This window comes from Ranitomeya variabilis, chromosome 1 (genome assembly GCF_051348905.1).
Source record: "Ranitomeya variabilis isolate aRanVar5 chromosome 1, aRanVar5.hap1, whole genome shotgun sequence".
NCBI lineage: Eukaryota > Metazoa > Chordata > Amphibia > Anura > Dendrobatidae > Ranitomeya > Ranitomeya variabilis.
Genome location: NC_135232.1, coordinates 243,004,384 through 243,031,665, shown reverse-complemented (window position 1 = coordinate 243,031,665; position 27,282 = coordinate 243,004,384). Strand labels below are relative to the sequence as shown.

The following is a 27,282-nucleotide window of genomic DNA, read 5'->3' as shown; positions in this document are numbered from 1 at the left end:
CCTAAGTGCATTGAGCATGTTAGGAAATTCTATTAATAACCTCATTTACAGCAGCCAAGGTGTGTAAGTTAATGTATTTTTGCACTTGGCCCTCATACTCAAGACTGAATGAATTGAGATGTTTTAAAAATTTTGTTTGCAATTTCATGATTTGCATATCATTAAGATATCTCTCGACACTGTGGTTTCCATAATTACACAACTTTTCTACTTGGTGTTGTAATTTCAATGTTTAGGAATGTAGAATAATAATCAAATCTTACTACATAATAATACTAATACTAATATTAACACAATTACTAATATTATTCATGTGAAGAAAAATGTAATTTTTGGAGATGTATTCTGGAGAATCCCGCCAAGCATGAAGTCTATTCACCTGGGTTGCACTGAGAGCGAAATGTAACATAATGAATTCTGACAGTTTAAAAAAAATCTGGAGAACAATATGACCTATACTACAAGAGTGTTCAGATGTTTCATTACATGAGTCTTTTTGCTTGCATTTCATGAGTTTATTTTTCTTAACTAATATCATTTTTTTGACAATGTACACGTTAATTTGAACTGTCTTTCATGATTTTATTTATTATGTGGTTTAGGCATTTTTTGTTCATCGCCCAACAAGTGGCATGGCTTTGCTGAAAAGGGATTTGGCTTGTTGGAAGTGGGCATTGCTTGTTGTGCCACCCTGTGTTACACAAAAAAATGCCCCAAAATTTGCACACAAATCTCTGCCGCATACTAAGCCAGCTAATATGTGATGTAAATTTAGACTAGATAGTATAAATATGCGCCAATCTTATCAGAATTAGCCACTATGATTGACTGGCACATTTTTGTACGTGTCTTGTCTCAGTTTATGCTCCTAAAACTCTGACAATATTGATAAGTAGGACCCATTGTGTTTTCTCCTTTTCCTCGAGTTTTCTTGGTAATCCCATCTCTTTCATTTTCTTCCAGTTATAATCCCTTTGATGGACCAAATGAAAACCCAGAGGCAGAACTTCCACTGGTTTCAGGAAAATACCTCTATGTTTATGGAGATATGGATGAGGATGGGTTCTATGAAGGTATATCAGTCTTTCGATGTAACTGCATGCTTAAAGAAGCACTCCCGTTTGTTTTTATTCCCCAAATCTGTATAGTTGTTCGTGTAGTGCAGTGCAGTTGTTCTGATATACTCACCGATCGCTGTCTTCCCTGGTTCCCAGAAACACTCTGGTCCTCTTCTGTGTCACAGGACAGTGATTCCAACTCTCCGGATCACACTGCGTTCTACAATGGGTGTGCGAGGTGTCTGTATTTGCAGTCTGTAAAAAAGGGACCACAGATGGACATAAAAAGGTGTGTGAAGGGAACCTTATAATGTAAGCCTACGGAGTCTCGTTTTAATGCTCCATAGGTTTACACTGTAAACGGCGCTTCCGGCTCACACATAAACCCTAGTCGGAGCTGATGAGTCGGATGATCCATCACATGACTCAGAAGACTGGAGTGCTGCAGGAAATCGGAGAGGATGGCGATCACTGAGTATACTAACAAACACCAAGGTAATAGTTACACAGGTTTAGAGAATAAAAAAATAAAGTATTGCTTTTTTAAAGAGCAAATATACTTTCACTGTTTTAAAAATAATTTTGTCCAATATGGAAAGTTATGAAGCTTTCCAAGTCTTATTATTAAGGGATATGTCTTAATTTCTGTAAAGAAAATTGCTTCCAAACCTCTGCTTTTCTTAAGAATGTACTCATTTGGAGTATTGATGTTGGCAGTGAAAGGGTCAGCACTGTGATGAGCGAGTGTGCTCGTTACTCGAGTTTTCCGAGCATGCTCGGGTATTCTCCGAGTATCTTGGGCGTGCTCAGAGATTATGTTTGTGACCCTGCAGCTGCATGGTTTGCAGCTGCCAGACAACCTGAGTACATGCAGGGATTGCCTGTTTGTTAGGGAATCCCCACATGTATTCAGGCTGTCTAGCAGCCGCAAATCATGCAGCTGCGGGAACACAAACAAAATCTACGAGCACACCCAAGATACTCAGAGATCACCCGAGCATGTTCAAAAAACTCAAGTAACGAGCACACTCGCTCATCACTAGTCAGCACCTGTATCCTCCTCTGAACATTCTGCAAACAGACTTTGGAAATGTGATCTAGATGGATAGCTACTCAATGTCATGAGCGGATTAAACTTTTATAGGGACTCTTTAACATTTTTGCTATTTAATCTAAGAACAGCATAATATAGTGCACGAGAACCTGATTCCAAGGTTATGGAACTTATTAGGTTGTATGTTGTAGTTTCAACGGAGGTCTGTGTTACCTGCAGGACATTATCACTACAGGACTACAGCTCAGGTGCAGAGCAGTCGGGCTAATCTATGTAACTCCCCACCATTGAGTACCAGCTTGTTCCCCTCACTTGGGGAGAGTTATACAAAGAGCAGAAAACTTAGCTTTGCTACATCTGCATCGCCCCAAATCTTACTCCAGTCAGGGACTCGAGTAAGATTTCAGGTACTAGATCTAGTAATGAATTAGATGGACGGACATTGAGACTTTGATATATCGGACCCTACATGTCAAAGCGTGGCCACCCAGTGCCTATGATGTAGGTTCCAACCTGTTAAGGACATTCTAGCATTTTGTTACGTTGTATTGAATTTTGGAGTCCTTGGCCAAATTTAAAAATAGGTACAGACAGGTAAATCTGTAGTCATGGAAAGCACTATAGAAATAATGCATTTTTTTTACATTTGGGCATCATTGAGAGAATAGAAACCAAAAGAAACAATGTGTATAATACAAAATAATACACTGTTTTACAAGGCCAAAATATAATCTCCATAAGTGGTTTTCATACCACACAACTTTATAGTGCCCATATAGATCAATAAGTAGCCTCTTTAGAGAGGAAAAGTACAGGAACCCTGGCCACCTGATCGAGATAGCAATCCTAAAAGTTAATTTCGGACCCTTTAAAAGGCAGCATGTCTTTGGTAGGAAGTTGAATCAGGGGAGATTTGCATAGACCACAAGTCTCCATATGCCAACTTCTCCACAAGGAGAAAGTATAGCCCTTAGATCCCATATACATCAGTGCAGAGCAGGAGACATGGAGGACAATGTGACTGTGATTTATCAGCTGTAAAGTTCTTTCTATTGTCAGGGACACATAATAATTACAGGGGTTAGCTGTGACTTTTATTATTATTTTTGCGCATGAGGCTAAGAACTAACATTCTGTGAGTGATTCCTTGTTTCCAGTGTCATCACGTCACCAGAGGAGCATCTTCTTTTCTGCTCTGCCCTGTTGACTTGGCATCTCGGCTAGTGTCATGCCAATTGACAGTCGACTACCCGCTACCTAACTGCAAAAAGCAGGCTGTTAATTAGCATGGCATTGGTGGTAATGCCCCTTAAGCAGAGCAGACTGGAAGAGAAAGAGCTGCTCTGTTGAGGAAAGGTGAAATGAAGCAGAGGAATTGTCAGCTGAGCCGGCAGAGTTTATCACCATGCAGAACAGGCTTGTTAGCAACTACCTGCCCGTTAGTTCTTAGCCCCATACACAAAAATAATAAAAGACTTGAATAACCCCTTTAAGCATTCTGCCCGACAACTTTAATTCTGCTGTGTTTTTTATTGTGTTCTTTTTTTTATGTGGACAGCAAACGAGATAACGGCATAATTATATAGGTAACTTCAGAATGAATATGTAGTGTGATGTATGTACAGTAGCTGCCAAAGTCAATTCATCTTTCTAGTTGTAATTTTTTGGTGTATCATTGTAATGGGGAACAATAGTTATGAATTCAATTAATTTTGGCTTAAACAACATGTCCCAGCATTTTTCCCTCTAATTATGTATGCATTTTAGTGTATATTGAATTACCATACTTACTGGTCATCTTCCCCAGTTTCCAGCACCGGTCCAGTCCTCTTCTGGCCCTTGTTACCACTTTTCAACTTTGCCCTCTTGCACTGTGTGGGGCTGCATTGCATTTCCAATGTAAGTCTATGAACCCAAGAATAATGTTTCATAGACTTACATTGAGAAAGGGACCTCCAGTCCACACATAAACCTCCTTGTGATCCGGCGAAGTCTGGATGAGGACCGGAGCGGCAAAATGAAAGTATTGATACTGCGGAATTGTATTCATAGATTGTATTGTATACTCTCTGATATGAACACAAGCTCGTAAAGTTACTAGATGCCATTACCCCTGTGCTACATTAATTAATATATATATATATATATATATATATATATATATATATATATATATATATATATATATATATATATGTATTATAGCACAACCCTAAAAGAAATATCAGAATGCATTCCTTTATAACTGTATGTATTTGTAACACAGGAGAATTGCTGGATGGCCAGAGGGGACTAGTACCATCAAATTTTGTGGATTTTGTTCAAAATGAAGAATTTCATGTCTCCAGCACATTGGCCAGTGAACAGGAAGAAAATTTTCTCAATCACTCAGCTCCGCTTTTTCAAGGAGAACACAAGCTAGAGATCACCCCACCAATCCATATAGAGTCCAGTGTGCTGAACAATGGCACAGGGACCATGGATGTGAACATTGATGAGATTGGAGAAGACATTGTGCCTTATCCTCGGAAAATAACCCTTATCAAACAACTCGCCAAAAGTGTTATTGTGGGCTGGGAGCCACCACTAGTGCCACTGGGCTGGGGTACAATTCACAGCTATAATGTGTTGGTGGGAAAAGATGTCCGTGCTACTTTGAGCTTTGGAAGCAGAACCAAATGTCTACTTGAAAAACTGGATCTTGCCACAATTACATACCGCATATCAATCCAGACCGTCACAGATCGGGGCAACTCTGATGAGCTCAAGTGCACTTTGCTGGTTGGGAAGGATGTTATTGTAGCTCCTTCACATCTCAAAGTGGACAATATCACTCCAATGTCTGCAGATCTTACCTGGCTACCAAGCAACAGCAATTATAGCCATGTCATATTCTTGAATGATGAGGAATTTGACATTGTTAAGGCTGCCTGTTACAAGTATCACTTTATCAACATAAAACCCAATACAATGTACAAAGTGAAACTTCTCGCAAAGCCCCACCAAATGCCATGGCAGCTTCCTTTGGAACAGAGAGAGAGGAAGGAAGCCTATGCAGAGTTTTCTACTCAACCTTCAGGTCAGTGATTATATACTTTCAGGTCAGTGATTATATACTTATGCAATGTGACACCTTTTTGTGCAGCCCATGTGCTGCTAAACTGAGGATTCTATTTACCAATGAGGAATTGTGAAACCTTAAGGTTAAGTTCTTACGATGAGTATTTGGTGCATTTTTGATGCTGCTTATTTTCACTGTGCAAAATGCAGTGTCTTAAAGGTCCAGCAAAGTGGGTGGGAGTTCTAGAAACCTGATGCCCACTGTGCTTTTTTATACTACGTATAACTGAGCTTTGATGCAAAACAAAATTTCTCTTGTAGTAGATGTGCATTGCATTTGTTGATTTTTCATATAGACTTGAATGAAATGAGTAACATCAGCAGGTAAAATCACGTGTATTTTTAGCATATTTCCACAGCGGAAGCGCACTAAAATCTCCCCTCTGTACCTGTCTGTCATTGTAAATTAGTGTACTGTAAATGATATCAATAACCCTGTATGTAACCCCCTTTCTCATGTACAGCACCATGGAATTAATGGTGCTATATAAATAAATAATAATAATAATGTGATCTGCACATGACTTCATCAATAATTTTTAAGCAAAGCTAAGTAACTTGAAGTATTCAAAGCAAAGGAGCTTTATTTAAAAGCTGAACTAGCAAAATGAGACAAAAAAACGCAGCATAGAAAACATGATAAAAACTGGACAGGATGGGCATGTGACTGCTGCAGCCAATGACTGGCCACAATGATTGATCAATAATGTAGCGATTGGCTACAGCGCTCTCGTCGTGGTGGTCATGTGTGTCCAGGTTGCCGTGATTATGCCTTAGTGATTGATTGCAGCAGTCGCATAGCTCTCTTGGCCCTTATAAGAATCGCGGAAACCCTTGGGGGCCCAGGGCAACACTAGAACAAAAGCCCCCTGGCGACTGCCATGTCCTATAGAAGCACTGACACTGCAGAGGCTTCTATTCACTACAAAGCATTCATTGAGCACTTTGTAGCTGGCAAAATATAAGACAAACGTGGTAATAAACCGCTTCTCTCTTCTCCCCAGGGTCCATGGGTGAGTCTGACAGTCGGGGAGCAGCCTGCTACTGCTAGATTGCAGCTTTAATCCCGTGCCATATATTTACAATGACAAGGGATTAAAGTCCAGAACCATCTGCCATAAATTTACAGCACTTGGTCATTATCAGGTTAACTGACTGTTCAATTACTACCTCATGTATCTCACTGCTAGACAGGTGCCACTGTCACAAGAAAATCAATGTTTTTCACTTCAACTGTCAATGGTTTTAATGTAATGGCTGATCAATGCATACTAAAGATGCTCAAGCTGTTAATGCTTCACTATTCGCTAAGTAATGACATTGTCCAATTCCCTCCATGTCATCCCTCTACAGGTCTATGCAAATAAATATAAGAAATTAATGAGGTAGTCCCAATGTAATGTTGCTTTAGCTGTCCCTGTACCTGCCTAAATGGAGAGAACATTGGGGCTGATGGTGGTTTTGCTAAGTTGATGATCCTACTAGTTGATGTGCTGGATCAAGGAGTTACAAAGCTGGTACTGACCACGTAGGCAAAGACCTAGTGTTTATGTATTCGTAGCAATGTCTGGTGCAATTTTGCAGTAAACTATTAGGCCCTGATTCATCAAAGTGATAATAATCATTTTCCAAAGTCACAATTTTTTTTGTGCTAAAGAATTGGAACTTTTGGCATTTGCATATTAGTTTTTCCCAGATCCACCAAAATGGTTGCATTTGGTGTGGGAATGGGTTTGAACAGGAATGTGGCACCACAGCTGGACTAATTCATTATTGGATACCTTACAACAGAAAGGTTTCTCCAGTCCCAGGCCACTGTTCACATGTGCCTTATTCATTAAAAGGTATGCCCCTCTTAACCCCTTCACGAAATCTGCTGTACATGTACGACGCAAGTCGGAAGCAGGTGTATAGATCGGGCTCAAGGAGTGTTACAGCCAGGACCTGTGTCGTTTAGCCAGGACCTGCCTCTAACAATTGTGGGTGTTGGGAAGCACCATCCACAAGTGTTAACCTGTTAAATGCTGCTGTCACTGTCACTGAGAGTGGCATAGAGGCAGGTCAGTCTAAGAGCCCATAGGCGTGCCCTTGACATGATCGCTGGGGTGTTATGACAGCTGGGGATCAGTTGAGGACCTGTGTGCTTGTCATTGCGGAGCTCACCTGATTTTTGCTCTATATAGTAATACTATGGCATTGCTGTATATAGCACAAGTGATCAGACAATCGCAGCTTCAAGTCCCCTAAGGGGAATAATACGAACAGCAAAGAGTAAAAAAAAAAAACAACAAGTTTTAAAAAACATTAAAGTTCAAGTCACCCTCCATTTAAAGTAAAGATAGTAAAAAATATACATATGTGGTATCGCTGCTTTTAGACAAGTCTGATATATCAAGGTATAAATATAACTAACGCATTCAGTAACCACTGTAAATGAATAAAAACAAGATCGCAAAATTGCTGCAATAACACAAAAAATGCTGTATCAAGCGATCAAAACGTCGCATCTATCCCAAAAAGGTTTCAATAAAAACTTTCTCGACACTCAAAATATAAGCCCTTACACAGTTCCATCGACTGAAAAATGAAAATGTTATGGGTCTCAGAAAATGGTGACACAACCCCACCAAATTTTTTTTTTTTAAACTTCTGATTTTTTTTTCACCACTAAAATAATGTAAAAAAAATTGGATGTGTTTGCTATCACCGTAATCGTACTGATGAGGAGCATCATATTGCGAGGTCATTTTTACCACAAAATGTACACCATAAAAACAGTTCACAAAAAATAATGTCAGAATTGCGTTTTTTTTTCACAATTTCTCCCCAGTTGGAATTTTTTTATTTCCCATTTCCCAGTACACTATGTGGTAAAATCAATGGTGTCTTCAAATGTACACTGTGCGCTGCGGTGATTAGCCAGTTTCAGACCCGGGAATGGAAGGTATGTCTGAGTTATACATATCACCGGCCAATGAGCGTGGCCTCGCGCCATACACTTGTACTGAGCCAAGGCCACGCCCCGTCGTTGGATGTGTCCGACTAGAGGGCATAGCCTTGCTCCATACAAGTGTATGGAGAGCGAGGCTGCGCCCACTGGCCGGGGGTATGTATAACTCATACATACCTTCTGTTCCCCAGTCTGACACCGGCGAATACCCGCAGGGCACAGTGCATGCGTCGGGGGGGATTCACAAGTCTGCAGTCACACACACTGACTGCAGACTTATTGGTTTTGACTAGACAACCCATTTAACGTTTGACTCTTGAGACTGCAGTCATATCTGTTTATCCACATAACAGATCAAGGGGATCTCGGTCACTAAGAATTCAATGGTCCTCAGAACAAAGCATATAATTCAAGAGATCAATCTGAGGACGTTAAAAAGTCAATTTGCCAAACTATATTTTATTATTCAAAGGACAAAAATTGTTTGCCCAGACATACAGTGAGCCAACGTTTCGGCCACAATTGGCCTTTCTCAAGGCGGTTATCTACAAAAGCATAATCAAAAAATTGATGAATATATCAAACATAAAGCCATAATACATAAATAAACACACTGGTCAAATATAAATCAGAAGTAAATAACAATGTCTGAAAAATAATACATACACAAATATAACCAAATTCGCGTAAATGTATAGTTATAACTCATAGAAATAAAGCACCATATGTCAAGACAGAGCAAAAAGTCCTCCAGTCTCTTATCAAATCGCTATAGTAGAGTCTTCATAATAACATAATAATAACGTAGTCTCTTATAGCCAAAGAGAGCAATATGTGAAAGATAATATATCAAACAATACTTATATTCAATAATCCATATATCTAGCCAGAGGAGGGTAAAGAGTCCAGGGTACATCCAATGAGTAGATAAAAGTGACAGGGAAAAGGAATCCATGATTACCTGTATGATGGTACAAGGAGTGATACTGAAACAATAAAATAAGGTACACAACAATGAGTGCCACAGAGGTAGCGGAAAAGGTAAAAGAACAGAGTAAAATAGGAAATCATAATACCTGGTGAAAAGAGGGCATGTAGGATCCCGGATACAGCCGAAATGAGGACGTGGTGTACCGTATAACAGCGACAGCGCCTTTTTATATCGTCAGCAGTAAATGAAAACCAGAAAGAGGGCAAAAACGCCCTCAGAACCAATGCGCATGCGCAGGATTATTATGCTGCACCTGTGCTGTGAAAGCCACAAGGACGGAAGTGGGGCAAAAAGAGAAAGAACAGCTGACCGCTGCGCACTATAGGAGAACAGAAAGTGCAAAAGCAATACAGAGATCATGCGCTGGTGTAAAAAAGTAAAATTAACTAAGTGCCGAGTGCATAAGTGATAAAGCAGTAAAAAATACTAGCCCTGTGCATCAGCCGTAAAATGAAAACTGGAAAGAGGGCAGAATGCCCTCTGAACCAGTGCGCATGCGCAAGATTATTGTGCTGCGCCTGCGTTATGAAAGCCACAAGGACGGAAGTGGGGCAAATAGGAGAGAGAACAGCTGACCGCTGCGTACTATAGAAAAACAGAGAGTGCAATAAAAATATAAAGAATCTAAAGAGCTCATAATAGAAAATAAGAGTATAAAAACGCTGACCTATCTGGAAAAAGGAAAAAGAGAAAAGACCCACAAACCTGTAAGGTATTGACATGCACCCAACGTGTGAGGAGCCACTGGACTAAGTCTAAAAGATAGAGGAAAAGATATTAAAAAAGATATTATGATATGGTATAAGCATATCTACAAACATAATAATATTGATATAAACATAAATACATATATAGCAAGAGGTAGATGCCCTCAAAATTCTATTGCCTCCTCTTCTCGCCATAGGTATGCTATCAATAATTTGGTACTGTAGCTGTGCAATGTTGTGGTTGTGAGAAATGAAATGTGCCAGTATAGGTAACATTAATCTCTTGCACCGAATGGTAGATTTATGCTGGGATATGCGGTATTTGTGTTTATCCACATATGCGTGTTAAAGAACTGCGATAGTAACAGTCTGATAGATTTACATAAAGAAAGGGAGAAGCCAGCGCTGCTTATGGTCAGAATGCAATACATAAAGTGCACATGCACATATTGATTTCTAACTTTTGATTTCAAAATGAGACATTTATCAAACAATTGATCAATTCTTTGAGCCACCCCGCCACGCCAAGGCATTCTCAAAATGGGGTAGTCCTACTCTACGTATTTATATATCGCTGTGCCTTTACGGCCTCCTAAATGTATTAAAAGCAAGACCACATTAAATGTAAACTGTACCTGGAGCATTTCTGAATCACTCACATGGTGCTAGAAAGGACAAGCACAGATAAAGGTTGACCAGATCTGGACATAGACATTTCAGGTACAACCTCCACACTGCCTTACCAGCACCACAGATGAAGGGTGAGACAGGCTTGGACACAGGTGCACAATCAAACAGAGCCTAGGGCAGGGCAGAGCTGCTGTATGTGTGTACAGCAGCCTAGGTCAATCACAGTGAACACAGAAAGAATGGCGTACATAACCCAGCGGGCACGGCAACAGTGGTGGTCAACCGCAAACCAATATCAAAATAAAAAGAGGGAGAAGCCAGCGCTGCTTATGGTCAGTGTGGAGGTCAGATCTGAAATGTCTATGTTTGGACCTGGTCGACCTTTATCTGCGCGTACCCTTTCTGGCACCATGGGAGTGATTCTGAAATGCTACAGGTACAGTTTGCATTCAATATCATCCCTCTTTTAATACATTTAGGAGGCCATAATGGCACAGCGAATATAAAAAATGTAAAGTGAGATTAATGTGGTCTTGCTTCCAACACATTTAGGAGGCCGTAATGGCACAGCAAATATGAAAATCGTAGAGTAGGACTGCCCCATCATGAGAATGCCTTGGCGAGGCCGGGTGGCTCAAAGAATTGATCGATTGTTTGCTAAATGTCTCATTTTGATATACAGTTAGAAATTAATATGTGCATGTGCACTTTTATATTGTGTTCTGACCATAAGCAGCACTGGAGTCTCCCCTTTTAGGCTATGTTCACACGATGCGGTTTTTGCTGCGGATCCGCAGCGGATTTGCAGCTGCGGATCCGCATCCTTTTTCCATGCAGGGTACAGTACAATGTTACCCAATGGAAAAAAAAAACGCTGTTCCCACGTTCCTTTTTTCCGCTGGAAAATCCGCGCTGATTTTCTGCGGAAAAAAAGAAGTACCATGTCAATTCTTTCTGCGGATTCCGCTGCTGTTTTCCACCTGCACCAATAGGAAAAAGCAGCTGGAAACCCGCAGTGGAATCCGCAGTAGAAAAAGGACTGAAAACCGCAGTGAAAACCACCGCAGGTTTTGCACTGCGGTTTTCACAAATCAGGACCTGAAAAATCCGCAGGGAAAAAAGGATCGTGTGAACAAGGCCTTATTCTGATAGATTTACGCCAGCCACAAACCGGTTACTATATAGAAGTGCTGGCCACAGTGAAATCCGTATCAGATTATAATGCCAGCTAAGTGGATGATAATATATTAAATCTTATTCACATGTTGCTTAAAAAATCCTTTTAGAAAATAACATGCGGTGCAGATATTAAATTCACATCATTTCATTTTTTTCTATCTGTGGAATTTACCCTCTGCAATGCACATGGTGAGTCCACTGCAGCTCCAGGACCAAATCCACATGCCGCTGTGGATTCTTTGTGGATTTTTTCCCTGAATTCTGTCCTCTGTGTATGAACTCTTAGTCTACTTTTTAGAGTCCCATATAAAGATATGACATTTTCTTTGAATTCCTTAGAAGCTCATATTTATGTATTGGATGTGATTATTCCGTTCTTGCCGGTAAATCTGTTAAATGTTGATATTTGTTAATTTTGGTAAATGTTTAGACTGGATTTTTTTCTGTGCACTGAATTATATAGCAAGATTTGCTGGTGACACTTCCAAGTTATGTTTTGATAATTGGCAGATTTTCTAGTTGCTCTAATTGATTCTTTTTTGGCCTATTACTTTATTTTGTGTTAAATCTTCCTCTTGGAGCATCTCACTCTGCTTCGTTAATTGAGGTATTATCCCAACCAGAGACAATTACAAATGTGTGATGGAGCCAAATATGGTACCAGGCGTGAGATCGTGCACTGCAGGGTAGCTTAGCTTAGAAAATACCGTAATCTTTTCACCGAAAGTTTAAAATCAAATTTAAGAAACGTGTAATTATAGTAATGTAATGTATAACACAAAGCGCTCTCCATCATCAGTATACACTAACACATAATGAATGTATGTAAATAAAATCAGTCCCTTGTTGTTCCTGAAAAGCAGGACGAGTGTAATGCGAGAACAATGCGTTTTTCCTCACCTAGCATCCGTATGACATGCTTACGTAATCCGTATACAATGCGTTTTTAACATCAGCTTTTACATACTGCAATTCTTGGTCTCATTTTAAAGCTAGTTTTCTAACTAATAAAATAATCTTAAATACAGATATAGATAGAAATATGTCAGTGAGATATATAATCGGTGCTTTGCGTGTGTAGATTACTGTACAAGCATGAGTTAATTAATAAATAAAAGAAAAAAATGATGGGTCCACCTCTTTTTTTCTTAACCAGTTGAGGGAAAACAGACAGCTAGGGACTGGTGTTGTTATACTGGGATGGGGCCGCTATCCATGAATCTTCCCAGCTTATTAATAACTGCTCCCAGCTGTTTGTATAGCCTTGACTAGTTATTAAAAAGGGGGTACCCCCCAAAAAATGACATCAGATCTCCCCTAATTTTAATAACCAGCAAAGGCTAAACTCTGGTCACCTTAGTGACATCATCAGTCATCACTGCAGGTATGTCCTCATGCTACTGTCAGTGAGTTCTGGTTTCCTATGAGATCGGTGCATAAAAATCGGATGGCACACACATGGTCCGTGTACCGTGCAATTTTTTTCTTGCACCCATTGACTTGCATTGGAGAGTCTCGTCCGATGTACGCGGCCATTCGCAGCATGCTGCGATTTTTTTCTCAGTCCAATCCGAGATGAGAAAAAAATTGCAGATGAGCACATAATCATTCCATAATATTAGTCAGAGTGCAATCCGATTTTTAAATCAGATTGCACTCATCCGTTTTCAACGTAGATAAGTATAAGCCCTAATGGTGGTGCTTGTTAAAGCACCAGGCAAAGCAGCATCCATACTACTGTTTTGGTATGTGCAGTATCAGCTCTAGGAGCAGCCACACTGTCTGGATCCATGACAGCTGAAACACCTTTGATGCTATAGAAAGTGTCGAAGAGAGAAAGAAAAGCTCAGGAAATGGAGTCAAGTGCTTATATAGGCATAGCTGCAGGTTTTGTGTGGACCCAGAGACAGCAGAGAAGAAACTGGGGATGAGGCAAAGTGTATGTCAGACTTTGAAGTCTGTGCATGTCAATCTCTGCAAGGAGAAACGATACTTCTTGGATATCAGTCGGATGCCTCTCACACAGCCAAACCAGATCTCCACTTTGCACTGACGAGGGGCAGTACCCCAAAACACAGTGTCTGCAAATTGAGATTCTGGTTTGGCTATTATCCTAAGTCATGTGACAAGGCTCGTTAAAGGGTTAACATTGACTTGTAGGATTGCTACCTTCCAATAGGTGGCACTAGAGTTCTAGTTCTCGTCCTCTCTGAAGAGACAATTTGCATAATTAGCATATTTCCCAGAGGAGCATTGCGGCTTTAAGTCTACTCATCTCAGCATGCTTAGCATGTCAATCTCCGCAAGGAAAAACGATACTTCTTGGATATCAGTCAGATGCCTCTCACACAGCCAAACCAGATCTCCGCTTTGCACTGACGAGGGGAAGTACCCGGAAACACAGTGTCTGCAAATTGAGATTCTGGTTTGGCTGTTATCCTAAGTCATGTGACAAGGCTCGTTAAAGGGTCAACATTGACTTGTAGGATTGTTACCTGCCAATAGGTGGTACTAGAGTTCTAGTTCTCTTCCTCTCTGAAGAGACAATTTGTATAATTAGACTTTGAAGTGTTACTGAAAACTGAGCTTGCCAGACTGGAGCATGGGTACTGTGCAGAGGAGAGGAAAGATATCTGAAAACATGGATGGTTCAGATCAGCTATATCGTGTAATTGAGATGTTGCTCTCACAAGTGATGTGCCATCACATGTAACCATTAAGCCTGTGCCTCTGTTCAGTACAGCAGATGTAACAGTTAAGTTTTGTACCTGCTACCAAACATATTCATATTTCATCAAGCTCCACAGTATAATCAAGTTTATTTATATTAAAGAAATGTAAAGGAGAATACACCATGCACCCCCACCAATCTGATATTGATTATCTATCCTACAGATAGACCATCGGTATAAAGTTTCGGACATCTCCTTTAATTCCTAGCACCATGTATGAGAAGTTATATAAAATAAAATGAATAATATATAATTAGACAGGTGTTACAAAATTGTCATCTTGATACAAAAAATGACATCTTACTTTTAATCACAGGTCCTCCTATTGCACCTGAAGAAGTTACTGTGCATCCTGGACCTAACCCCGTTACACTGCTGGTTACATGGAGACCCCCAGTGCTTTCTCCAACAGGAACCTCCAATGGAGCAAATGTGACTGGCTTTGCAGTGTATTCTAAAGGACAAAAGGTAAAAACTAGCTAAGATAGTGTTTTTTTACAGTTTTCTCCAATATGAGCTATGAAATGTTTTGTTAAATACATTCCTTTAATAATCCAACTCTCAGCACAGAGGTGAATACAATTATATCCAGGTCAGCCCATCATGTGAGCTAAACAAGAGGGTCTTCAGAATAAGCTACATTTTATATACATAATACATTATGTAACAAATGTCTTGAGTTAGGTTTAAAACCTCAGTTTATTTGCTATATCGTTGTAGTACACCATCTTCTCCACAGCCTAATTGATAGAGCCACCCCCCAAGACCAACACCATGTCTTTATTGCACTTTATATCTACCAAGCCTTTGTGGCTTAGTAATTGTTGCATAGCCAGAAAATTAATTATAAAACTGTGTCTGTGATATGCAAATTAGTGGGTGACTAGTCGGGAATGGGGAGTGTTGATTTCGCAGGACTAATCTTCTTCCTAATCATGTTGTCATGTCCCTGAAGGCATGAGTGACATGAAAGTGACATCACAGCCAGCTCTTCACAAATCCTGCACATGACCAAGGAGTTCTGCCACCCCCGATAAAGCACCATGAAGGCGGGTGTACGCTCCCCAGCAGGGTGGATTTGATTTAAATCTAACTGATTTAAATCATGATTTAAATCATGATTTAAATCACTAGTCATTAAGGCTTGATTTAAATCAGTGATTTAAATCAAAGTTTCTACCTAAACTAGTTCTTTCTACTTTAACATGCAAGTAGATGAAGATTTTTAGAATCACTTTTTATATTACTTTTTTCTCCCCAGTTTAATGGGTTAATCATTCATATTTGGACACCACTGTTCTGTTGTACTTAGGAAGGAGAAAAATAATCCTGACCTTAATAACAATTTTTAAATAGATTTATTCAACTGAAACAATAACAACATTACAGCATAAGTTATTTGCTTAAACAAACATCCATGTTTGTTAACTAATTTGGCTAAACAAAATATATATATATATATTTTAAGAAACTTAGACTGTCAGCCCAGCAGACACATGAAAAACTTAAATACTACTGTCCCTGCTGTCCTCTGTAGCTCACTTGTCGTCATCTTCATCATCATCTTCTTCTTTGTTCCTATTCATAATCTTGAAAAGAAAAACAAGCTTTCCTGCTTTATTGGGTCCCAACTAGTGTTGAGCATTCCGATACCGCAAGTATTGGGTATCGGCCGATACTTGCGGGTATCGGAATTCCGATACCGAGATCCGATACTTTTGTGGTATCGGGTATCGGTATCGAAACAACATTAATGTGTAAAATACAACATTAATGTGTAAAATAAAGAATTAAAATAAAAAATATTGCTATACTCACCTCTCCGACGCAGCCTGGACCTCACCGAGGGAACCGGCAGCGTTGTTTGCTTAAAATGCGCGCGTTTCCTGCTTCCCGCGACGTTACGGCTTCTGATTGGTCGCGTGCCGCCCATGTGGCCGCGACGCGACCAATCACAGCAAGCCGTGACGTAATTTTAAGGTCCTGGATGCCTAATTCTAGGCATTCAGGATTTTAAAATTACTTTCCGGCTTGTGATTGGTCGCGTCGTGGTCACATGGGCGACGCGACCAATCACAAGCCGTGACGTCACGGGAGGCAGGACACGCGCGCATTTTTAAAATTACGTCACGGCTTGTGATTGGTTGCGTGCCGCCCATGTGGCCGCGACGCGACCAATCACAGCAAGCCGTGACGTAATTTCAGGTCCTGAATGCAGAAATAGGCTTGAACAGTCTCTAAATCCAAGCGCTTAAGTGACTTCCACCAGTTTACTGGTGTGACCTTCCTTAAAATATCTTCAGCAAACATATATTTCTTGAATGGTTCCCCCTTAGCTCTGAAGTTTATTATAGTTGGCATTAAAGATGGATGATCGCTGGATACCCATGTCATACCTAACTCCTCTTCCTCAGCAGTTAGGTTTTGACCCTGATATTGGATATTGACAATATTTGCCAAAAAATGAGCTGGAGTCCGTGCTTGTCCCATTCGTTTGTTTACTGCTTGTAATTTAATTCTGTCCATGTGTAGTTCTGTTTTTAAGTGTTCACTCAGTTCCTTCCAAATTTCAACAGCATCCGCAATAAAACAGCTATTTTTCTGTATTTTGTTTAAAGCTTGAGAGATGGGTTTCAGGAAGCTCAGCATATGTTCAACATTTCTCTTAAGCCCAATGTTGAGGATTTTGGCCGTGACAGTGCCATCTATTTTATCTCGATTTTCTTCACAAAGTGTCATCAGAATAGGCCAGTTTTTGATATACTGCTCAAAACAGTCCACCACAGAGTTCCATCTAACATCTTGTGGGAGCGTTAGCTTGGTTCCACCCATCCTTTTCAGAGCTGCTGCAGCAAAATGATTATTACGGAAGTATTTAGCAATTTCAACAACATTAGCCTTTATTTCTGGAACACTTAAGTCTTTGGCTAAGAGGTGCAGCAAATGAGCACTGCAACCATATGTTATTAGCAGCTTTGTATTCCCTCCCTGCTCTTCTAAATCTCTTCTCATCTTGGATACGTTTGCAGCATTGTCAGTGACCAAACTGCGTACTAGACATTTTAATTTTTGTTCACATGTTGTTATAGCTTTTACTGCCACTTCTTGTAAGTATTCTGCTGTGTGTGCATTTCCTGACGTATCAGTTGTTTGTGCAAGGAAGACTTTACCTTCTTCTGTTGTTATACAAGCACATACAATAGGATCATTGTGGACATTACTCCACCCATCAATACTTAGGTTAACAATTTTACCCTCCAGAGCTGTTGCACATTGCTCCATTTCTCTGTCATACACTTGATCCAGCAGTTTCCCTGCAACATCAGCTCTGCTGGGTGGACTGTATCCTGGTCTCAGTGACTGAACCATATTAATGAAATGTGGGTTCTCAGTCGGACGGAAAGAAGAGTTCGTTGCATAAATAAACTGGGCAATTTTTTCATCAATCAACTCTTTTTCTAATCTGCTAGTTCTTATCACAAACCTATCTATGGTGGTTCCAGGAGGTAAAGGTTTTTTCTTCCTTTTGGGTGATGGTGATATGTGGCTGTGGGTGTCTGATGATGATGCTGCTGCTAACGAAGCACTATCCTGGATGGATAACTCTGAAACTGTAGAACAGGATGATGGTGATCTTGGAGGTGGAATAGTTTCCAGAATCCATGAATTCCCCTAAACAAAAAAAAATCAATGCTGTTATTTTATTGTTTATACAATTTCTGCTTATTGTAAACAACACATCACTGCCCCTGCCCCAAAAGGAATATTTGTTTTTCTTCATAACTGTACCAAATGACAGTAACATGCAGTAATAATAAGAAATATAATTTTTCTCACACATGACAGTTCAGTCTTTAGAAATAGGATTCAATAAAAATGTTTACCAACCTGAAGATCCTGCCTGCTCAGAAGTGTTTCTTTGGTCATCTTCATCACCGCACTTCTCATGATGTTGCCTCATTCGCGCCACCAGGCCTTGCATCTCTTTGTTGCATCGTTTGCATTTTGCACGCATGCCTGCCTTACCGATAGGCGAAGGAGCTTCATTAAAATATTCCCAAACTCGGTCTCTTTTACGGCCTGCTGCCATTATAAGGAAAGAATGTAATAAACCTCAGATCGTATCGTACACACAAACAGATCCAGACTTGTCTGTCTGTGGCTATGCTGCAGTATTGTGCTCAAAGTTTCACTTTCATTTTCTTGTCTGCTTGCCCTTCCTCCTCCTCACACTTAGATTCACATTCTTCTTGTGTTCTGCAGATCTATTCCACTCCAAACAATCAGAAACATATTGTCTAACTTCTTGGACTTGGCACTGAAGGGGTTGATTCTGTATTCATAGGTTTGTAGAACAATAGGATTAAGGTCTTTTTCTCAACTCTGTTCATGTTGTAACATTTTTGCCGTGAAGAAGAGGCTGGGACCTCTGCGGAGTCAAATTCAGTTTTGAGAACTGCGTAAGTAAAGCGAGCGTCTGTGATAATATAGGAGAGAAACTGCCCACTAATAGTGTTGAGCGATACCGTCCGATACTTGAAAGTATCGGTATCGGAAAGTATCGGCCGATACCGGCAAAGTATCGGATCCAATCCGATACCGATACCCGATACCAATACAAGTCAATGGGACTCATGTATCGGACGGTATTCCTGATGGTTCCCAGGGTCTGAAGGAGAGGAAACTCTCCTTCAGGCCCTGGGAACCATATAAATGTGTAAAAGAAAGAATTAAAATAAAAAATATTGCTATACTCACCTGTCCGACGCAGCCGGGACTTCAGCGAGGGAACCGGCAGCGTTGTTTGTTTAAAATTCGTGCTATTACTTGGTTACGTGAATTCCCGGCTTGTGATTGGTCAGGTCGGCCATGTTGCCGGGACGCGGACCAATCACAGCAAGCCGTGACGAAATTACGTCACGGCTTGCTGTGATTGGTCCGCGTCCCGGCAATATGGCCGCCCTGACCAATCACAAGCCGTGACGTCACGGGAGGCTGGACACGCGCTCATTTTAAAATGGGCGCGTGTCCAGCCTCCCGTGACGTCACGGCTTGTGATTGGTTGCGCCGCGGTCAACCAATCACAAGCCGGGAGGCTGGATGCGCTCATTTTAAAATGGGCGCGTGTCCAGCCTCCCGTGACGTCACGGCTTGTGATTGGTTGCGCCGCGGTCAACCAATCACAAGCCGGGAGGCTGGACGCGCTCATTTTAAAATGGGCGCGTGTCCAGCCTCCCGTGACGTCACGGCTTGTGATTGGTCAGGGCGGCCATATTGCCGGGACGCGGACCAATCACAGCAAGCCGTGACGTAATTTCGTCACGGCTTGCTGTGATTGGTCCGCGTCCCGGCAACGTGGCCGACCTGACCAATCACAAGCCGGGAATTCACGTAACCAAGTAATAGCGCAAATTTTAAACAAACAACGCTGCCGGTTCCCTCGCTGAAGTCCCGGCTGCGTCGGAGAGGTGAGTATAGCGATATTTTTTATTTTAATTCTCTCTTTTACACATTTTAACATTAATGTTGTTGCGATACCCGATACCCGATACCACAAGAGTATCGGAATCCCGGTATCGGAATTCCGATACAGCAAGTATCGGCCGATACCCGATACTTGCAGCATCGGAATGCTCAACACTACCCACTAATCCTACAGAAACCTCTGGAAGAGCATGGCATTGTGAATGTTACACATATACAGCCTTTATTCTACTGAGTTAAACAACTCAGCTTTATCTCATGATGGAAGAACCTTTGGATGGTAAAATATTTTCCTCAAAAAGCAGTTTATTGAAAAAAATCCGATTTAAATAAAAAAAATCCGATTTAAATAAAAAAAATCCGATTTTTTTAATTTTTTTTAAAAAAACATTGATTTTTATCCACCCTGCTCCCCAGCATCATCGGCAAACTGCAAATACCCAAGGAGGCAGCAGTGACATAGGCCTCAGCCAACTGCAGAGGAGCTCCAAGATCACTTGCAGAAGAACTGGTAATACATAAACTACTAACAGTTCTGCCTCATTGCTGCCTCCTTCATTTCCTAAGAGTGACGTTACTCTTGAAAATCATGTCACTCATGTCCACAGGGGTGTGACTACATGATAAAAGGGAAGATTAGCCCATGAAATTCAATGCCCACCCAACTAGTCACCCATTAATTAGTTTAGTCTGATTTGCAGTTTTAAAACTGATTTTCTGGTTACTCACTACTCACTATCACTAAGCCATGAAAAGGAGTTTGATAGAAAGTAGATTTGGCCTCTGCATGCCACTATTTTTTATTTAAAATTAAACAGCTGAGATGCCATTGAAGTGTAGACTTTCAGGTTTAATTAAAGGGGTTGAACAAAAATATCTTGTGAAACGTTTAGGAATTGCAGCAATTTTTCATTAAATTATTACAAAAACCGACCTTGCGGATGTAGTTATTAATGTAGCAATCCCTTCTACAGAAAGTGCCATTGCACTCCAACAAGGGGAAGAGGGGGCAAAACTCCCACATACATATAGTCCTATAATCAACCAAGAGCATAATGCCCCATAAATATTCATGACATCAACAATTTCATATGAAGCGTATACATTTTATTCACATAAATGCAAAAACAGAAGGTAAAACAATCCAATAATACCAATGATGAGGAAAAGGTAGATGACTGAAAGACACCAACTACATGAAGGCACACACATTACCTATGTAAGGGTGCCAACAAAAACAGCATATAAGGTAAATATTTAATTAAATAGGGCAAGAAACAGTGCAAACACTAAAAGGGTAGGGGGAAATGCAGTAGTCTTAGGCTCAGTAGCCGATAACCCATAAGCATTGCTCTGCCATATCCCTTTTAAATCCACCCATATTGCAAGATGCCCGTAAAGTGCAAATCTAACTAGATAACATGCTTACCCATGTGTGTGGTCTCCTGCTGGAGGTGTCAAACAAATAGCCCCGACGCGCGTTTCGCGTTCTGAGCTTCCTCGGGGGGCCTTCTCAATTCAGGGGCTCAAAATTAATTGGACAAATTAACTTTACCATAAATAAAATGTTAATTTTTAATACTTTGCAGATAATCCTTTTCAGTCATTGACTGCCTGAAGTCTGGAAGCCATGGATATCACCAGGCCACAGTCTGAGAATCTTTATGCATTAAGTTTTGTCTTACGTATGTGAAATACATGGTCAATGGGTTTGAGATCTGGTGATTGACTTGGCTATTGCAGAATATTCCACTTAATTGCCTTAAACTCCTGAGTTGCTTTCATAGTAGGTTTTGGTTCATTGTTCATCTGTACTGTGAAGCATCATCCAATCAACTGTGCTGCATTTTTGTTGAATCTGAGCAGAAATTATCCGAATTCATCCGGCTGGTTCGGTTTTCACTGACATCTTAAATAAACACTAGTGACCCAGTACCATTTGAAGAAATGCATTCCCGTGTCATCACACTGCCTCCACTATGTTCTACAGAGGATGTGGTTTACTTTGGATCATGAGCCCTTCCAAGTATTCTCCATATGTTCTTCCTATCATTCTGATATAGGTTGATGTCTTCAAGAACTGGGCTGGCTTATTTAGGTGTTTTATGGCAAAGTCTGATCTGGCCTTTCTATTTTTAAGGCTGATTAATGGTTTGCACTTTTCAGGAACACTCTGTCTTTGCTCTCATGAAGTGTTCTCTTTATGGTAGGCTTAGATACTGAAATAGCTACTTCCTGGAGAGTGTTTTTCACTTGGGTGAATGTTGTGAATGGTGTTTTCTTCACAATGGAAAGCAATTTGTGATTATCCACCACTATTGTCTTCTGAGGACTTTCCGGCCTTTTTGAGTTCCCAAGTTCATCACTGTGCTATTTTTTTTTCTTTGCAGAATTTACCAAACTGTTGATTTGGCCACTCCTATCATATCCACTATCTCTTTGATGGATTTCTTCTTTTCTTTCAGCCTAATGATATCTGTTTCTCTTCAATTGAGAGCGCCTTTGACCGCATGTTGTGGGGTCACAGCAATAGCTACCAAATGCAAATTCCACACCTGGAATCAGCTTCAGACCTATTTCGTTCTCAATTGAAGCTGGATTAACGAGGGAATTGCCCTTGAAGCCAACTAAAGAGCATTTGAGATGATTGTCTAATTATTGTTGGTCCCCTTAAAAAGAAGCAGCTATATATTAAAGACCCAATTAAGATGTGGATACCCTCAAATTAAAACTGGGAGTCTGCATTTTAAGACCATGCTGATCAGTATTTACTGATGACACCAAACTATGTAGGATATTAAAAATTGATTTTGGCAGTACAATATTGCCAAACAATTTGTATAACATGTTAGTATTGGCAAACACTTGGCATATGAGGTTTAGTGTTGATAAATCTAGAGTAATGCATGTAGGATGGAGTAATCCCATTGTGGTATATACATTAAATGGAAGTTTACTTGGGACTGGAGAACAGGAGAAATACACAGCAGAAAAAAGGGGAGAGCAGTGAATGGTCTACAGCTGCTGGATAGATTTACTCTCTAGCACATGTGTTGTGTTATTTTGCAGCATTGATTTCAAAAACCTTGACACATAGTACAGTGGCATGTAAAAGTGTGTGCACCCCTGGTCAAAATTACTGTTAATGTGAACAGTTAAGCAAGTTGCAGATGAAATGATCTCTAAAAGGCCTAAAGTTAAAATAATAGGACTCTTTTGATGGCTTTGTTAGTGTTTGTAGGCCATTTTTGAGTGAATCCATTAATAAAAGAGGCAGAAAAAGATGCAGTGTGAAGTGAACATAACCTTAGGGTTTATTGTCATACACAAGACTTATTGTAGATATTTTTACAATTTTCCTATTTATCTGAATAGTTCTTACATAAATCAATATGCTGGGCACTGAATCAATACCGTTCAGATGAATGGAATTGGTTTTCAGTTGCAGAAATTCTTGCAACAAATTTGCCTTGTGTAAATATACAGTAATATACCATTTGGATGTTGTCCTACAATCCTCTAGAATCCCTTTAACTGATTAAGGATTATTCACAAAATGGAGAAGGCTGACTTGCAATGGCTTGTTCTGCGTACTTCAGTAAATACATAGGAGTTTCAACATCTGCTTTGGAGTCAGTGGAATAAAAACATAAATATGAATGGACGTTGAAGTGTAGATTAGAAACTATAGGTGGTTCCTTAAGACTATGGAAGCTAAAAGGACTTGGCTGCATTTTTGCCTATGTACATTTTCTGTATGCATTTAATTACACAATTTTATGGAAAAATAAATAAATTGACCATTTATAAACCTTTATTATTTACATATTTAATGGACATCCGTCAGAACGATCCATCCCCTTAAACTTTTTATATGGTCATGACGCTCTCTGAAAGATAGTGTCATACACACCTTTACTGAACAAATCTGTTGCTCCCTGACTTAAGCCTCATTTGCATATGAAACGGCAATTTTTAAGTGCTCTGCGCATGTCAAAGCACTTCCCAAGCCAATGCCTCTCTGGCGCTATTCCTCACCCAGCCCCACCTGTCTGCTTGCCTGACATTTTACTGGCTTTGTAGTCAAGCCACTGAGCAGTCAATCAAACCGAGGTAAGTGGAAATGGGAGAGGAATAGAGGCAGAAAGATGGGATGTGCTCGGATCATGTCCAGAGCACGTAAGCTGTTGTGATTCGGTTCGTGGGCTCCCCCGGTGGTCTCTTGTGGTACTGGTGTCCTGCAAGCTTTGCCTTCTCAGTTCACCTGTTCCTATCAGGATGTGGGAGTATCCTATTTAACCTTGCTTCTCAGTCATTCTAATGCTGGCCATCAATGTATCCAGAGTGATTCTGTTGCATGTTCCTGCTCCCAGTTTTCTGCTCAGCTAAGTTGGACACTTTAGTCCTTAAGTCTATTTTTGTATGTTTTGTCCAGTTTGCACTTATGTGAATCTCTGCAGCTGGAAGCTCTTGTTGGGCTGAAATTACCACTCCAGTGGCATGAGTTGTCACATGAGTTAAGGTAATTTCAGGATGGTGTTTTGAAGGGTTTTGCAGCTGACCGCGAAGTCCTCTGTTGTATCTTTCTGCTATTTAGTTAGCGGACCTCTCTGTGCTAAATCTGCTTTCATACTACGTGTGTCTTTTCATCTGCTCTCACCGTTATTATATGTGGGGGGCTGCTATCTCCTGTGGGGACATTCTCTGGAGGCAAGCCAGGACTGTGTTTTCTTCTACCAGGGGTAGTTAGTTCTCCGGCTGGCGCGCGGCATCTAGAGACAACGCAGGAATGCCCCCTGGCTACTTCTAGTGTGGTGTGTAGGTTTAGCATCGCGGTCAGCTCTAGTTTCCATCACCCGAGAGCTTGTCCGTTTATTCTATGCTTCTGATGTTTCCTTGCCATTGGAAACCATAACAGTATGGCCAGCCCGAATGTTTAATCTATAGGCTGAAGCAGGAGAGAAAAGGAACTGTGTGAAACCTTTTTTTTTTTTTCCTTCCTCTGAAGTTGCACTCCAGCTCTAATTGCAGTCTCCTGTTTTCCTCTCCTCTCAACCCCTGAATGGCTCAGACTTTATCTGTTGAAATATGGATCCCCAGAGTCTGGCTACCAATTTGAATAATCTTGCCTCTAAAGTTCAGAATATACAAGATTTTTTGTTACATGCTCCTTGGTCTGAACCTAAAATTCCTATACCGGAGTTTTTTTCTGGAGATCGATCTTGTTTTCTAAATTTTAAATACAATTGTAAATTGTTTCTTTCGCTGAGATCTCATTCTGCTGGAGATCCTGCCCAGCAAGTAAAAATTGTTATTTCTTTACTGCGGGGTGACCCCCAAAATTGGGCATTTTCATTGGCACCAGGGGATCCTGCGTTGCTCAATGTGGATGCGTTTTTTCTGGCTTTGGGGTTGCTTTATGAGGAACCAAATTTGGAGATTCAGGCTGAGAAAGCCCTAATAGCCCTCTCTCAGGGGCAAGATGAAGCCGAAATATATTGCCAAAAATTTCGAAAATGGTCTGTGCTTACTCAGTGGAATGAGTGCGCTCTGGCGGCAATTTTCAGAGAAGGTCTCTCTGATGCTGTAAAAGACGTCATGGTGGGGTTTCCTGCGCCTACTGGTCTGAATGAGTCCATGACAATGGCAATTCAGATTGATCGGCGTTTACGGGAACGCAAACCTGTGCACCAGTTGGCGGTGTCTTCTGAAGAGGCACCACAGAGTATGCAATGTGATAGCTTTCTGTCCAGAAGCGAACGACAGATTTATAGGCGCAAAAATCATTTGTGCTTCTATTGTGGAAATTCTACTCATGTTATATCAGCATGCTCTAAACGAACAAAGAAAGTTGATAAATCCTCTGCTATTGGCACTTTGCAGTCCAAGTTTATTTTGTCTGTAACTCTAATTTGTTCGTTATCTTCTATTGTTGCGGATGCATATGTGGATTCTGGCGCCGCTTTGAGTCTTATGGATTGGTCCTTTGCCAGGCGCTGTGGGTTTGATCTAGAGCCTCTGGAAGTTCCTATACCTTTAAAGGGTATTGATTCTACACCATTGGCTAGTAATAAACCACAATACTGGACACAAGTGACTATGCGTATGACTCCAGACCATCAAGAGGTGATTCGCTTCCTTGTACTGTATAATCTACATGATGTATTAGTGCTGGGATTGCCATGGTTGCAAACTCATAACCCAGTCCTTGACTGGAAAACAATGTCTGTACTAAGCTGGGGATGTCAGGGAAATCATGGGGACACATCTTTGGTCTCCATTGCTTCATCTATTCCCTCTGAAATTCCTGAGTTTTTGTCTGATTATCGTGAGGTTTTTGAGGAATCTACTCTTAATTCTCTTCCTCCTCACAGAGATTGCGATTGCGCCATAGATTTGATCCCTGGCAGTAAATTTCCTAAGGGTCGTCTATTCAATCTGTCTGTACCTGAACATGCTGCCATGCGAGAGTATATTAGGGAGTCCTTGGAAAAGGGACATATTCGTCTCCTCTTGGAGCGGGGTTCTTTTTCGTAGCTAAAAGCGATGGTTCTTTGAGACCTTGTATTGATTATAGACTCTTGAATAAGATCACAGTCAAGTATCAGTATCCTTTGCCATTGCTGACAGATTTATTTGCTCGCATTGAGGGGGCGAAGTGGTTCTCTAAGATTGATCTTCGCGGTGCGTATAATTTGGTGCGAATTAAGCAGGGGGATGAGTGGAAAACCGCATTTAATACGCCCGAGGGCCATTTTGAGTATTTGGTGATGCCTTTTGGTCTGTCAAATGCCCCTTCGGTCTTTCAGTCTTTTATGCACAATATTTTCCGTGAATATCTGGATAAATTTATGATTGTGTATTTGGACGATATCTTGATTTTTTCGGATGACTGGGAATCTCATGTTCAACAAGTTAGGAGGGTTTTTCAGGTTTTGCGGACCAATTCTCTGTTTGTTAAAGGTTCAAAGTGTGTTTTTGGGGTTCAGAAGATTTCTTTTTTGGGGTACATTTTTTCCCCCTCTTCTATTGAGATGGATCCTGTGAAGGTTCGGGCTATTTGTGACTGGACGCAACCGACTTCTCTTAAGGGCCTTCAGAAATTTTTGGGCTTTGCTAACTTTTATCGTCGATTCATAACTGGTTTTTCTAGCGTTGTCAGGCCTTTGACTGATTTGACTAAAAAGGGTGCTGATGTTGCAGATTGGTCTCCTGCTGCTGTGGAGGCCTTTCGGGAGCTTAAGCGCCGTTTTTCTTCTGCTCCGGTGTTGTGCCAGCCTGATGTTTCTCTTCCTTTTCAGGTGGAAGTTGATGCTTCCGAGATCGGAGCGGGGGCGGTTTTGTCGCAGAAAAGTTCAGATTGTTCAGTGATGAGAC

The 27,282-nt window shown here is 40.7% G+C and overlaps 1 protein-coding gene across 22 annotated transcripts in view; it reads left to right on the top strand.

Annotated features, from left to right (window-relative positions):
* Positions 1–27,282, top strand: part of RIMBP2 (RIMS binding protein 2) — an 817,544-nt gene that overhangs the window by 619,792 nt on the left and 170,470 nt on the right. For all 22 annotated transcript variants that reach the window (XR_013223594.1, XM_077293289.1, XM_077293285.1 and 19 more), the window contains 3 exons: positions 964–1,073; positions 4,379–5,191; positions 14,738–14,889. Coding sequence is in view for 21 of the 22 variants with exons in the window: in XM_077293289.1 (XP_077149404.1) it covers positions 964–1,073; positions 4,379–5,191; positions 14,738–14,889 (1,075 nt within the window). In the remaining variant the exon portion in view is untranslated. The remainder of the gene's footprint in view (positions 1–963; positions 1,074–4,378; positions 5,192–14,737; positions 14,890–27,282) is intronic.